At 38.3% G+C, this 15,493-nt stretch overlaps 1 protein-coding gene across 1 annotated transcript in view; it reads left to right on the top strand.

Moving 5' to 3' along the window:
* MSH2 (mutS homolog 2) overlaps positions 1–15,493 on the top strand; it is a 79,978-nt gene that overhangs the window by 22,616 nt on the left and 41,869 nt on the right. Inside the window, exon 7 of the mRNA XM_008586202.1 lies at positions 5,561–5,760. Coding sequence (XP_008584424.1) covers positions 5,561–5,760 — 200 coding nt within the window. The remainder of the gene's footprint in view (positions 1–5,560; positions 5,761–15,493) is intronic.

Raw genomic sequence — 15,493 nt, 5'->3', positions numbered from 1 at the left:
AGGGATCTGAACCCATGGCCTTGGTGTTATCAGCACCACACTCTCCCAAGTGAGCCATGGGCCAGCCCTTGTCATTGCTTTTTAATAGTTGTAAATTGGTTGATTCGTGGGAGAGAGTGACACTGGGGACCATCTGTTCTGCCATCTTGACCAGAAGCTGAATATTTCTTTTTACATAAAGTTTAATAAGATTAATGTAGCAGTCTTAATTAGAAACATGTCTCCAAATAAAAGTATGGCTCCTATAAATTTAGAGATGGTCGTGGTGCTTGTGTGATGGTGTATCATGCTTCTTGAGGCAATGTACTCCCAGGGTCTCTAGACTTCTTCCCAGGTTGTATTTTCATTTTGGCCTGAGAATGTTTGTGCAAGGCTATCTCTAGTGGGTCCATGTTTTGTGAAAACAGCTGGCTATCTCTAGTGGGTCCATGTTTTGTGAAAACAGCTGTTTTTTGTGAAAACAGAAGTCATGCAGTGAGTGTGGTTTCTTTACAACAGTGAAGCATTGCTTTAGCTTCTGAGGGAGATAGGGAGCTTCTACTCTACTGCTTTCCCTCTGCTGGTTTCTCCTGTTCTGAATCAAATTTAGTGAATACCCCTTTATTCTTGTCTTGGGGCTGATCTTTTAGCCCTTCTGGGTTTCATTGGCCTTCCTAGCCAGCCTGCATCACAAAGGCAGCTGTTTTTCCAGTTCTTTCTTGGGGACTATGGAATTTCTTACCACATTGGCCTTAATGTCGTATTGGCCTTTCTCACCTTCGCTTTCTCCCTCAATTAAAAGCTGCTGGAGAAGGTCATACGAACTGTTTTTCCAGTTCTTTCTTGGGGACTATGGAATTTCTTACCACATTGGCCTTAATGTCATATTGGCCTTTCTCACCTTCGCTTTCTCCCTCAATTAAAAGCTGCTGGAGAAGGTCATACGATACTGATTGGACCCATTATACTTTCATGCTATCTAAGTGTTTTATTGCATGACTCATTATAGTCACCAGTAAGTATAATTGTGGGAATAATGAGATTTAGCATTGTAGAAGGTTGAGGTTTTGTACATAGCCTAGGCTGTAGGTGTTAGAGACTATTATTAGAAGTGCTAAACCCAAGGCGGTTTCACAGGCTGCGAAGACTAGAAGGATAATGGGGAGGGTGTAGGACAGGGTGAAGTGTAAATTTAGGGATAGGAGAGTGCTTAGGATGAATAGGGATAGTATCATGCCTTCTAGGCATAGGAGAGAGATCGATACATTAGCAGTCCTCCGAAGGATATGGTACATGCTAAGATAATGTCGATGTAGACTGAAGGTATTTTAGTAGTTACGAAATGTTGTAATTTAATGGGTCGAAACCAGTTGTTTTGATTAAACTACTATATTCAGCTACATTCTAGGCCTTTTTGAGCTCATTCTTAGCCTAGACCTAGTGCTAGGATGAGGATTAGGATAAGTGTTATAAGTATTTGAGGCTGTTTGGGTGGCTCATGGGAGAGGTAGTAGGAGGGCAATTTCTAGGTCAAATAATAGGAATGTGATGGCTACCAGCCAAAATTTTATGGAGAACGGTAGGTGAGCAGATCCTGTTGGGTCAAACCCACATTCGTATGGGCTCAATTTTCCGCATAGATGTTTAGTTGTAGGAGTCAAAAGGCGATGGTAACGAGCAGGAGTGCTAGTGCTATGTTGGTTGAGAGAGTTAGTACTAGTTTAATTATTGTTGGAAGTCAATTGTACTAGCTGATACTGAAAGAATAGGATCCTCATCAATAAGTAGAGGTGTATAGGAATAGTCAGACTACATCTACAAAGTGTCAGTATCAGGCTGTGGCTTCAAAGCCAAAGTGGTGGTTGGATGTAAAGTGAAACTTTAGTTGGCGTAAAAAAGCAGACTAAGAAAGGTGGAGCCAATAATTACATGCAGGCCATGGAAGCCTGTTGCTATAAAGAATGTTGATCCGTATATACCGTTGGAAATAGTGAAGGATGTTTCGAAGTATTCCGAGGCCTGGAGGAATGTGAAGTAAATGCCTAGGGAGATTGTAATGAAGAGGGCTTGGAGTATATGTTTACGGTTTACTTCTATGAGGCTGTGGTGAGCTCAGGTAGTGGATACCCCAGAGGCTAATAGGAGTGATGTGTTGAGTAGTGGGACTTCCATAGGGTTGAGGGCGTTAATGCCCGTTGGTGGTCTGCAGCTTTCTAGTTCGGGAGTTGGGGCTAGGCTTGAGTGGTAAAAGGCTCAGAAGAATCCAGTGAAGAAGATCTCGGATACAATAAATAGGACTATTCTGTATCACAGGCCTGTTTGAACAATGGCTGTATGGTGACCTTGAAAGGTGCCTTCTCGCACTACATCTTGTCATCATTGATACGTGGTTAATAGGTTGGTTAGTAGGCCTAGGATTAGTAGAGTGTTAGAGTTAAAGTGGAATCATATTGCCAGGCCAGATGTTATAAGTAGGGCAGATGGGGCTCCTGTAAGTGGTCAGGGACTAGGGTTTACTATGCGGTAAGCATGAGTCTGGTGAGTCATTAGGTATTGTCGTGTAGGTAGAGGCTCACTAGGAGGGTGAATACATAGGCTTGAATTAGGGCTATGGTAAGTTCAAGGGCAGTGAGTAGAATGAGGATGATGAAGGTGGCTGAGGTTGCCAGGGGGCTTAAGGTTGTTATTGCTAGCGTGGCACTTCCGATAAGGTGCATGAGCATGTGGCCGGCTGTGATATTGGCTGTTCATCGTATGGCTAGGGCTGCGGGTTGGATGAAAAGGCTAATGGTCTTGATGCTTATGAGTATCGGGATGAGAGGGGTGGGTGTCCCTTGTGGTAGGAAGTGGGCTAGGGATGCTTTCGTTTTGTGGTGAAGACCTGTAATTATCGTTCCCGCTTATAAGGGGATTGCCATGCCTAGGTTTAGGGATAGTTGGGTGGTTGGTGTAAATGAGTGGGATAATAGACCTAGTAGATTTGTTGAGCCAATAAATAGCGTTAGTGAAATTAGTATTAGAGATCATGTTCATCCTTTGGTGTTATAGATTGTTATTAGTTGTTTTAGGATGAGTTGGATCAATCATTTTTGCAGGGTGGTTAAGCAGTTGTTGATGAGGTGGGAGGGGGAGGGATAAATTATGTTGGGTGGCAGGATAATGAGGATTACGATGGGCATTCCTATTAGTGTAGGGGTAATGAAAGGCAAATAGATTTTTGTTCATTTTTTTCCTCAGGGGTTTATGTGGTTTGATGTTTTAATGGTTTTTTTCTGCAGGGTCGGAGGGGTAGGTAAATTTTGAGAATTTTAGTTGAAGTACGACGAAGAGTGTTAGGGTTATGGAGGTAATAGTAGTGAGTCATGTTGAAGTCTCTAGTTGTGGTATTTCATTGTGGGAAGGCTGATGTTTCCATTCTTTAACTTAAAAGGTCAATGCTGTTTAGCTTCACAATGTGGTTATAGCATTGAGGATGATCAGTCCTCGAAGTGTTTGAGTGGAACTAGTTCAAGTATGATAGGCATGAAGCTGTGGTTTGAGCCACAGCTTTCTGAGCACTGTCCGTAGTATAGGCCTGGTCAGGTGGTTGTTAGGGTTGCTTGATTTAGGCGCCCTGGGATTGTGTCTGTTTTTAGGCCTAGTGAGGGTACGGCTCATGAGTGTAGTACATCTTCAGATGAGATTAGCATGTGGATTTAGATTTCTATTGGGAGTACATGTCGACTTCTAGGAGCCAGAGTTCCCCTGGTTTTAGGTCGGGGGTGGGAGTTACGTATGAGTGGAAGTTTAGCTTTGCATAATCTGTATATTCGTAACTTCAGTATCACTGGTGGCCCATGGCTTTGACAGTTAAGAGGGGGTGATTGATCTCATCTGTTATATAGAGGATCCATAGTGATGGAAGGGCGATTGAAGTTAGGATAACAGTGGGTAAAATAGTTCATATGGTTTCCACCATTTGGGCATTTATAGTGCTTGTGTGTGTGAGGTATCATTTGTGGCCCATGGTTTTGACTGTTAGGAGAGGGTTGTTAATTTCATCTGTTATATATAGGATTCAAATGATGAGAGGGCAATTAAAATTAGGATAATAGCGGGTAGGATTGTTCATACGGTTTCTACTTCTTGAGCATCTATGGTGTTTGCGTGAGTGAGTTTTGTAGTTAATATTAAGGAGATGATGTAGAGGACTAAGGAGCTGAGTAGGAATACGATTATTAGGGTGTGGTTGTGGAAGTGTAGCAGTTCTTCTGTGATAGGGGAGGTAGCATCTTGAAGGCCTAGCTGCAGTGGGTATGCCATAAAGATATAAAGGGTTTGAAGCTATAAATTAATTTTGACAAAGTTATGTAACATTGTTACTAATATCTTGCTTGTTGAGAAAGTTATAGAGGCTATAGGGTTGGCTTGAAACCATCCTCGGAGGGTTCGATTCCTTCCTTTCTTGTTAGGCTTTTATGTACACGAGTTCTTCAAACATGTGGTAGGCAGGCAGGAGGGCAGCTGTGCCGTCATTCTAGGTTTGTGGTAGGGGGTTCTACCGTTGAGACTTCTCATTTCGAAGCAAAAGAAGATGTTGCTTATAAGCGTCTCTTAAGCCATAGCTAGAGATAATGTGTAGGAACGTTTTTCCTACCTTCAGTTGTTACAGTTTACCTTTCAGCTCTTATTTCAGTAACATCTACAGTAATGTTTTTCAGACTGCAAGTTGTGATCCAGTAGTGGGTTGTGAAATTAGTGCAGTAGGTGATAAATAACATTTTTGAAAAGTTAAATACAATAGAAAATAACAGAGTACATGACATATACTAAGATATTGTTTTGTGAAAGCAAAAAACCTTTGCATGCATCTGCTGGGTCATGTTGTGAAAACATTTCTTGCTGTGGGTTACAGTGGAAAAAATGGAAAGTCTGATTTCCAATAAATTGCAAAAGAATATATATGGGCTACATGTTCTATAGTTCTTGAAACAATCTGAGATTTTATTTATTGACTTTGGGAAGTAATAAAATTATTTGAGTTTTTTAACTAAAAAAATTTTGGCTTTATGTTGTCAAGAGGTAATTTTAGAAAGCATTCTGAAAATTTGTAAGACTCTGATAGAATAAGTATTGGGTTTGGCAACATTCTTGAACTGTAATTCTGTTTCATTAAACATTACTATTTACATGTGCAACAGTGTGTCAGTAACAATGTCCCAGTAATGAAATTCTTCTATTTAAGAATTTGTCAAACAAAATTGGGTATACTTACTATTTACATGTGCAACAGTGTGTCAGTAACAACAATGTCCCAGTAATGAAATTCTTCTATTTAAGAATTTGTCAAACAAAATTGGGTATACTTCAGTATCTTATGACACTACTTAACTAAACATTAATTTGACTGTTAGCTAATCAGGAAATGCTTGCCTCACAATCTTATGGAGCTCCCTATCTTCTAAAAGGTAAGATTTTAGAATAGATTCAAGTTTCTTACACGGAATTTTGAGCTCATTTAGTTGAGACTTATGTGCTTAGTGGACAAATTTTAATTTTATACTAAAATATTTAAGATTAATTGTAGTGTAATTTATTTCAGATTAAATTTAGTGGAAGCTTTTGTAGAAGATGCAGAATTGAGGCAGAATTTACAGGAAGATTTACTTCGTCGATTCCCAGATCTTAACCGACTTGCGAAGAAATTTCAAAGACAAGCAGCAAACTTACAAGATTGTTACAAACTCTATCAGGGTATAAATCAACTCCCTAATGTTATACAGGCTCTGGAAAAATATGAAGGTAATAAAATGATTTAGCTTTTTGTTTTCCTTCACTCTTGAAATATACTTGGCAAATATGCTGTCCTTAAAAAGTTAGTGCAGTGATGCACTCTTATGGCAAATTCAGTTTTTCCAATAACAGTTTTTTTTTTTTTGCGGCTGCCCAGTACCAGGATCTGAACCAGTAACCTTGGTGTTATAAGGCTGCATTCTAACCACCTGAGCTAACTGCCAGCCCTTCTAATAACAGGATTGTGTTAACCTATAGCTTCATGTCAGAAGCCAGAAGTCATGAGACAACTTAGAAGTTTTGCTTGTTAGAAATGAATGTTAGAGTTACTGGGTTTATTATTAAGGCCTACGGCACTAACAGTGGTAAACAGTTTGATTCTAAAGAATACTCATAGGACCCAAAATAACAATGTTTACTTATCTACAGTTTATTACAGGAAAAGGATGCAATTCAGCAGCAGCATTAAAGTAAGAATATGCATCACAGCCGAAGGCAAGGCATAGCAAGTTGTCTAGGTGCAGGTTTCAGTTGTCCTTGCTTTTGTAAAGTTCGTGGCGGGCTGCACTTTCTTTCTCAGATCAAGATGTGTGCACAGAACACCTTGGAACCAGGGAGCCCAAAATGGAGTCTTGGCTAGGTTTTTCAGTATTTTCCTGGTCAAATGGGCATATTCCTATTCAGTAACTAGCCTCTACAGCAGGGCCCTCTGAGGAGGGCCTCACTGAGACCAGGTGCAAATCATCAATCACAAGAAACAGTGTCGACAAGCCACCCTGACTATCCTCAGACTCATGATTACAAAACAGCACTATTAAATCAGTATGTCTCAGGCCTTGAAGAGGGTTCACTACCATGCAGGGGCTATAACAAAAAAGCACGGGCTTAGATTAGACCTACTGGAATTACCCCTCACAGCACACTTGTGAGAGAAAGTTAAGACAGAGGGTCTTGGTGCTTTCTAACAGTTGAAGTCAAAGTGAAGTTACCAGAATAGAGAGCAAAGTCACATGTAGTTGATTAATACAGTATTGGTGAATAAAATCAACTTGCTCTGACAAGCATAGTTTTTAAGTGAACGTAAGTTTCTACAAAACTTTTAGTAATTACAGTGTTATATTTAATACATAAATCATTTTAAGTTTTATTTAAAAATATTTCTCAAAACTATTAAAGTATACCTTTCAATATTATGGGAAAGCTTTGTTTTCTTGCAGACAGACTTAAAGAAACTCAACTTTATGATGATAGGATATAAAATAAGTATTAGATTTAATTTAAATTTTATGGTAACCTTTTTCCTTATTTATCTAGTGTAAAAGGTAGCTAAGTGCTTATCTTTTCAAAGTACCTGTTTATAAAAAATATTCTAGTCAAGGTTCTTCATTAGACTGGTAAGATTTAGAGCTTTTGCATTTAGTTCTGCCAAAGCAGAATTAGAAAATGTGTCTTTAAACTTTCCTGTTTCCACACTTCTTTAGTGTGGCTTAAGCAGCCATTTACCTTCCTTGTGCCTCAGTTTCCCCATCCTATCAATGAATATCTTCCACTGCTATGCTTTTCTGTTTCCAGCAAGACCAACTGTAAACACAAGGTATTGACCAGTATTAAGGATAGAATTGGGGTATAATTAATGGAGATAGGCTCTCTAAACAATTCAGTCTCATCACTTACATCACCTATTTTGATCATTTTCTTTCCTCATATATCTCTTCCCTCACATAGTGAATAAATATGCTTTTATTTTCCTGAGAAAGTACTGGCTTTGAATTAGGAAATCCCTTAATTTCCTGTCCCCACCCCTACCCCTTTTCTCCTTAACTCCCACTTCCCTTTAATCTCTCTATTGGTTCTTTACCACCAAGTATTTTATTTTATTTTTAGTTTAAAGTTATTTATTGATCATATACAAAATAAAACCTTATATGTCACAAACATATACTGTGTACAGCAATAAATACCTGGGGAGCCAGTCCCAGTCCTGTCCCTCCTGGGCAATAATTTAGCAATAGATGTTGTGCAGCGCAGGGATGGGGCACCAAGGCCACTGTCCTGCCGAAGGTCAGATTCCTGACCTGCCCTACACGGAATGTGGGGTACCTGGGCCTCACCTTGCATCCAGACTCTGGCTGTTCCTCACTTAGATCTTGAACAGCCTCCCACCCTACCCTATCAGATCCCCCACACAGAGGGGAGACTGTTTAGGTATTGTGGCACTAAGAGCTTTGTTCTTTTCTGTCTGTTACACAGAACTTTTGAGACTCTGGGTATACCTTGGTCATTGGGAATCTAACTGACCTGTGGGAGTTTCTTAAACAACAGAATGGGGTTTTGCAGATCTTAGCACAGGTCTTTAGCAAATTGAAAACCAAATATAGGACTAATTTATGAAGAAAATAATCCAAATTCACTGTCTTTAAAAGCAAACCCGTGATTTAAAAGTATTTCGTTGTTGTTGTTTGTTTTGTTTGTTTGTTTGTTTTAAAAGGTAAGGGGACTGGTAAGGGGATCTTAACCCTTGATTTGGTGTTGTCAGCACCATGCTCTCCCAAGTGAGCTAACTGGCCAGCCCTATACAGGGATCCGAACCCGTGGCCTTGGTGTTATCAGCACCACGCTCTCCCAAGTGAGCCTCAGGCCGGCCCTTAAAAATTTTTTCAATATATTACTATGTTAGAAATTGAGTATGTTTTCGTGCCATCTTGTGATGTTTTTGGTTTTTGATTAACTCTAGGGCTTAATGTTATCCCTGAAAAAAGTGACACAGATACACTAGGGGGCAGCAACAGTATAGAAAGTAGATTTGCATCGAGCAATAAAAGCTCTCCTTTTAAATCTTCTTTCCTTCTGTAAGAAATAGCTATTTGAAAAGATACACTTGGCCTCCCGTATTTCTCATATTTCTTTTCTTTTTTTTGGGTGGCTGGCTGGTGTGGGGATCCGAACCTATGACCTTGGTGTTACAGGGCTGTGCTGTAACCAACTGAGCTTACCGGCCAGACCTCTCTCATATCTCTTAAAATTAAAAAAACTGAGGCAAAACCTAAAATAATATTCTACATGTAGGGCAGATTTCTGATAGTGCTTAAAACACCTCCTCCAGGTTTCCAAATTATTTTATTGATGAATTTTATTGTAACAGCTATCATACTGAGGCATGTAACCCTTCCTTCTCCCCATTTCTAATTAATCATCTGTTTCTGTTTAATATACTCCTTAATTACCTCACATTTGCTATTTTCCCTCCCCTGGTCTGTGTATCCCTCACATAGCAGTCTTTGTTAGCACATCTGATCATGTTGTTTCTTCCCCTTCAGTTCAGAGCACATTAAGGGCCTCCCATGTCTACAGGAAGAAGCCCCATTTCTTCATGTGGCCTGGCCACTGTTTTCCTATTCAGCTAACCCTGTATTCCCTCACCTGCACCCACTGCCTCAGTACAGTGCTACCAGTCTCCAGACATGTCATGTCCTTTTATGCTTTTGTGCATGTTTTCCTATCATGCCTTCTCCGTTCTTCTCACACAGAGTTAAGAGATTTCTTTCTCTAGTTTCCAAGTGTCTTGCACTTAATCTTCATTGCTTTTTAACCCTAAATAATATAGTTAGTATATTAAATAATCACATTTTTTACTTGGTTACTGGGTTTCCTTCTAAATGGAAGGTAAGAATACACAAGTAATTTATTTGGCATTTTGGAAAGATAGGCAATAAAAGAAAACTTTTTTTACTTGTTTAGCACTTTTTAAACATCGGCCTATGAAGGCTATGTATTAAGAATTGGTCGGATTTTGTGTTTTGGAAATATTTTTTCACCTGTACCAACCAGCCACACACACACAAAAAAGGAAGAGCTGGTTGGTTAGCTCAGTTGCTTAGAGCATGTTGCTGATAATACTAAGGTCCAGGTTTTGATCCTATAATGGCCAGCTGCAAAAAAAAAAAGTAAGGAAAAGAAAGAAATGTTTTCTTTAAATTTTATCTTTATCAGGTTATGAAAGCAACATAAGTTCTTTGTAGATAATTATACTATCCAGAGGAAGTCATTTTCAATGTTTCAATGTATGTTGTTTCAGTCTTTAAACAAAGTTATATACAGTCAATTCTGCTGTAGCACTTATTTTGGAAACTTTGATTTGTTCCAGTGTGGTTGATAACATTTGGGAATAATTTGGGCATAATGTGAATTTTGGGTTTGCTTATGCACAATTTTGTCTTAGGAAATGTTAGGTGAATGCAGAATACATCAAGCTGAACTGAACAGTATAGGAATGTACAAAACCACATAGGCACGTACACACACACTGCAATATCTACTAACTGTGTGTTTTGAACTACACCTATTCATATCTGATGTTACAACTTTGCCACACATTTCAGAAAACCCTCCTTTCACCATTTCACCATGACTCATAAGTTGTAGCCCTTCAAAAGTCCACTGCCACAAGGAAACCTCAGTTCTCTTGCAAGGTACATTATTTATTGTAGTAGTTATATATTTCTTAACCTCTTAACGTGTAAAACTGTGCTGCTGCTCTTACTAGGTTTCTATCTATTTTTTAAAAAATGTATCACTGATAAAGTTTCTTTTTTCTTTTTTTTTTAAGATGACCGGTAAGGGGATCTTAACCCTTGACTTGGTGTTGTCATTAGGTTTCTATCTATTTTTTAAAAAATGTATCACTGATGAAGTTTCTTTTTTCTTTTTTTTTTTAAGATGACCGGTAAGGGGATCTTAACCCTTGACTTGGTGTTGTCATCACCACACTCACCATCGAGCTAACCGGCCATCCCTATGTGGCATCCGAACCCGTGGCCTTGGTGTTATCAGCACCACACTCTCCCGAGTGAGCCATGGACCGGCCCACTGATGAAGTTTCTGAGTGTTGTGCCTTAACCCCATTTTTCCCAAAATCCCTGTGATTTTTGTTGCACAATTTTACTTAGTGCTGTGATATTTTAGGAATATATATATTGCATTGTAGTAGAACTGGCTGTATGTTAAAGTCTAATAGTATATATTGGTAGGATAAAAATGTATATAGTACCAATCACCAGTTGCCATAATTTAACCTCTATTATTTGACATTATTTTAAATATTAAAAATTATTTATTTTAATTTATATTTTACTAATGTTTATTGCTATTTTGGCATTCCAGGAAATTATTATGCAGAAAATTTAAAGGTGTGTCTACCTCTCTGGTGTTTGGATTTTTTGTTGTTGTTGTTAGTAAATTACTAAAACTAGAATTTCTAGGCCTGGCTATTCATTTTCTCTTTTAATTAGAAAAATAATGTAAAAATGTCAACTCCCAGTTTAACTCTAGAAGAATAACCAGTGTTAATTTTTTTTAATCCTTCTAGACTCTCCCCCTCTATGGGCTGCATTTTAAAGGCAAATATATATTGACAAATTGCTTTTCCAGGAAGGTTGTACTGATTAAGAGTTCCAAGTTACAAGGTTTACAAGAAAACTTCTCTGCATCCTCATTAACATTGTTTGCTTTTTTTATGGTGGTTAGTACACTTTTTTGGAAATGCTGAGTGGGATCTGGGTGGGATCTGGGTGTAGGGTTACTTGATTGGAGGGATGGGGGTGCAGGTATAGCTATGACTATTGGCCCGAGAATATAATTGGAACATGAAAGCTTTTATCATTGAAGGTGAAGATTGAAGATAGTGAAGGTGATGATGTAAATAGTAATGGGAGGAGAGGAAAGAAGGTACTTAAATTATGCTCATCAAAAGATAAAATGAGAAAATTGCTCCAGGATGTGACATGTGAGAAAGGAAGGAAAAACAATCTTATGAATTTGGGACTAACAATGACTGAAAAAAGATACTCAAATATTCAGTAACTCAGAAGAAAAAGCATAGGAAAGAAAAATGCTGTTTTGTTAGAATGACAGTAGCAATAAACAAAAACGAGGGGTGATGTCAGAGAAAGCATTACTTGCAAATGGGGGAACTGTGACAAGTGCCTGTGCTTAATAAAAGGGATGGCATCAACAGAGGATCCGAAAAGAGAAGATAAGTAAATGAAGAGGGCAAGGGAAATGAGAAAGGATAAAGAGACTGGTACTACTGAATGGCTGACAGCAAAGGGACAGACAGCCTTGTGGTGAAGTCATTATTCATAGTGATTGAATTATTTTGGTGTTTTACCATGATTAACCTACACCTTGATTGTTGTCTTCTTTGCTAATTTGGTAATTTGTACGATCCAGCCCCATATTGGTGTAAATACTGTAAACTTCCATTCGTGGTATCTTACCTGTGTTTTAAAATTCATTTCATAAGTATATTAAAAGGACCAGATAAAGTTTACTTATACTTAAAACTTCTAGATTAGAGTTAGTGATACAAAGAATTTATGTAAAATTAGTCAAGGGAATGTGGACATAAAATACATTGTTTAAATCTTTGTTAATTGAAACTCAAGTTCTTTTACTACTGTTTACCGGACCAGATAAAGTTTACTTATACTTAAAACTTCTAGATTAGAGTTAGTGATACAAAGAATTTATGTAAAATTAGTCAAGGGAATGTGGGCATAAAATACATTGTTTAAATCTTTGTTAATTGAAACTCAAGTTCTTTTACTACTGTTTACCAAAATTTTTAATAGTGTAGAAATGTTAATACTGGCTTTATAATTAATTAAGACTTTAGGTTTATTTTCCCAGTCCGTGTAGACCATTTGAAAATCTGGTGATTCAGCTTGTGACTAGTATTGGGCCTTGGATCTGAGGTTAGTGTCGGAAGGGCATGTGTATGGAGATGCCTCTTGTTGGCTATCCAGAACCTTTCTGTAGTTAATTTTGATTCTAGTGTTACTTGCTCATTTAATTTGATTAGAAAGTCTTAGTTGCCAGCCATTTTCAATTACTTTTTAGTTTAAATAAAATGTTTTAAATGATTTGAGAGAGAAAATGTTTACCAATAATTAAAGTGCAGATATAGCCAGTTTACCTAGCAACTTCAACTTTGTCAGATACAGGTCTAGGAAAGACTTCTCTGAGGTGGGAAGTCTGGGCCCCTGGCATAGTTGGTGACTGCCAGTGGTAGATAAGGGCAGGGACTGCATGCACAGATACCTAAATGGGCTAGCAGATTACAGATAAAGGAAGCAAAATGGTGGGTTAATACTCTGATGAGCTGGAGAACTCATGGTCTGACTAAAGTGGACTGCTGCTAGTTAGTCCATCTGATTATCACTGTATGGGAATTCTGGCCAAGTATTTCCCATGTGATTCTGTTTTAATGTCCATTGTGAATTCATCTCTCTAAATTCTTTTACTGTTCTATATCTCAGTAAATGGGCCCATCATCTACCCAGTTGCCTAAGCCTCAGGCGTCAGCCTTGACTCCTTTCCTTCCCCCTGTTGCATTCACTCAGTCACCAAGTCCTGTTGATCACACATCATGAATATGATATTCTTCACCTCTGAAACCTTCCCTGCTGCAAGCACCCTGGTGTAGGCTAGAATCATTTCTCACCTGAACTGCTGTCAGCTTTTTAATGCTCTTGCTTCTCCTTGTCTTGGCTCCCTTCAATCCATTCTCTTTGCTCTAGCCAGCTGTCTTTCTCAAACGTAAATATAAATGTGTCATTACATTAGCTTGTCCCACCATTATAGTTGATACAGCAGTTTAGATTTAGAAGCTGGCCTGGGCAGTGTTCCAGTAGTATGTCTTAGTGAACTACTTACTTTTGCTAGGCTTATGGGCTTTCAATTTATCCTGAATTTGTTATAGTTTTTATCACAGTGAGAGATGATGAAACTTTTAATAATGATTAAATTATGCTTTCGGTTGTTAATAGAAATGTTAATACTTATGCTTATTGATCTAAACATTGTAGCTGTTTATGAGGCACACAGCTGCATTCTTGAAAATGAAATCTTCAAGGAGTTGTAAATGAATCTTGCTGACAATGAGTCTGGAGTTCTTAACGAAAATTATTTATTGACTTGATTACTTGGACATTTCACATTTTTCAGTGTTTAAGAAAGTAACAATTATTTCCCTGCGTCATCTTTGAAATCTTTACTAGATAAGTGTTGTATGTATCAAAGCTAATAACCAGTGATTGATTGTTTCATTAGTCCCTTGCTCCCTTCCTTCATAAAGTCATTCCTCAACAAAGTTATTGATTGCCTGCTTTGTGCCAAACATTGTTCTAATAGATAAACGGTAGATATGACAGATAAGGTTCCTATCCTGTGGAAGTTCTGTAGTAGTGGAAGGGTAGAGGGAGACAGACAATAAGGAAATAAATGAGCAAGAATTTTAAATAGTAATAAGTACAATAAAGAAAACAATGTATTGGTGTGATAGAGTGACTTGGCAGGGGCACAGGGAGATACTAGATCTGGTGGTTGAGGAAGGCCTCTAAGGAATAGCTGTCTAAGGTGAGATTTGAACAGTGAGAAGGAGCCAGTTGTTAAGTTGGGGGATGGAAGGTGCCTAGTGGGTTCAGCCAGTGCTAGTATGTGAGGCTGGCATGGGCTTGACTTGGTGAAGAAGTGAAGGAAAACTAGAGTGGCAAAGCATAGAGGTAGAGAATTAGGGTCAGATTGGTAGGAGTTGAGGCCAGAGAGGGGAGACCTATCAGATTTTTTACCTTTTTTGTGCTCTGTACCCTTTTGGATTCTAATGAAGCCTATAAACCCCTTCTCAGAATAGTGTTAACATACAGAGTTACAAAGGAAACTAATTTTATTGAAATACTCTTATCAAAATATGAAACAAATTCCTGATATAGAAATAATGTCCTTTTTTATTGATGCATTAAAAAAAAATAAGTTCTGCTAACTCCTTTAATTTTGAAGTAATAATGAGTTTAAACAGTACTTCAAGATAGCTCTAAAAACTATAAATGACATGAAAATATAGATGGTATTTTGATTGGTAACAAAGACACAGGGGGCTGGCCAATTAGCTCAGTTGGTTACAGTGCTGTGTGTTAACACTGAGATCCAGGGTTCGGATCCCCATACTGGCCAGCTGCCAAAAAGAACACAAAGACGCAGGTACTTCTTGGGTTTATTGCCTACATTAATAATGTCAGGAAATGCTAAATTTTGATTAGAGGTTAGAGGAAATAAAGATGAAATTTACTTCTCTGTTTATGCACTACACTGATTGATGTGGTCTGTGGTCCTTGGTTTAAGATCCCAGGATAGTTTTATTAGGGCTTTCTAGGCTGTGGTAACTAGTGGAGAATGTAGTTTTTGAAAATCCAGTTGGAAATTGGCAAATGGGGTTCAGTACCAGTTACAAGTAAGGGAAAGAATTCAAGATGCTGGTGAAAGATTGCAGGATAGGGAGCAGGTGAACTTGGAAGGGGATTTATAGTCTCAGAAAAGCTATGGCAAAATGGGCTCTGTATTTGAGGGGCAAGAGGACATGTTGAGGGTGACAGGTTCTGAAGTTTGTACAGGTATTTCTGTTTTCAAAGTCATGTGCTAGAAAAATAACAGCTTATGGAAACAAAAGGATTGAGGCAGACCTCAAAATATATGAAAAATTTTAAGCCATTACCGACAAAAGCATTAGCAAACTTAATAAAAACAGTGGCCCCCATTGCATTTGTACCCAGCTCTAGCATCAGGCAACTCTGCAGCCTTAGGGTCTGGGGCCCTTGTCTCCTCCTTTGAGATGTAAGTCCCGAGGGCATTTGCTTCTTCTTTTTTTTTTTTTTTTTTTTTGTTTTTTTCCGTGTCCGGCAACGGATCA

The sequence above is a fragment of the Galeopterus variegatus genome, unplaced genomic scaffold (genome assembly GCF_000696425.1).
Source record: "Galeopterus variegatus unplaced genomic scaffold, G_variegatus-3.0.2 Scaffold3876, whole genome shotgun sequence".
NCBI classification, from domain to species: Eukaryota; Metazoa; Chordata; class Mammalia; order Dermoptera; family Cynocephalidae; genus Galeopterus; species Galeopterus variegatus.
This window is presented reverse-complemented; position numbering and strand designations above follow the sequence as displayed.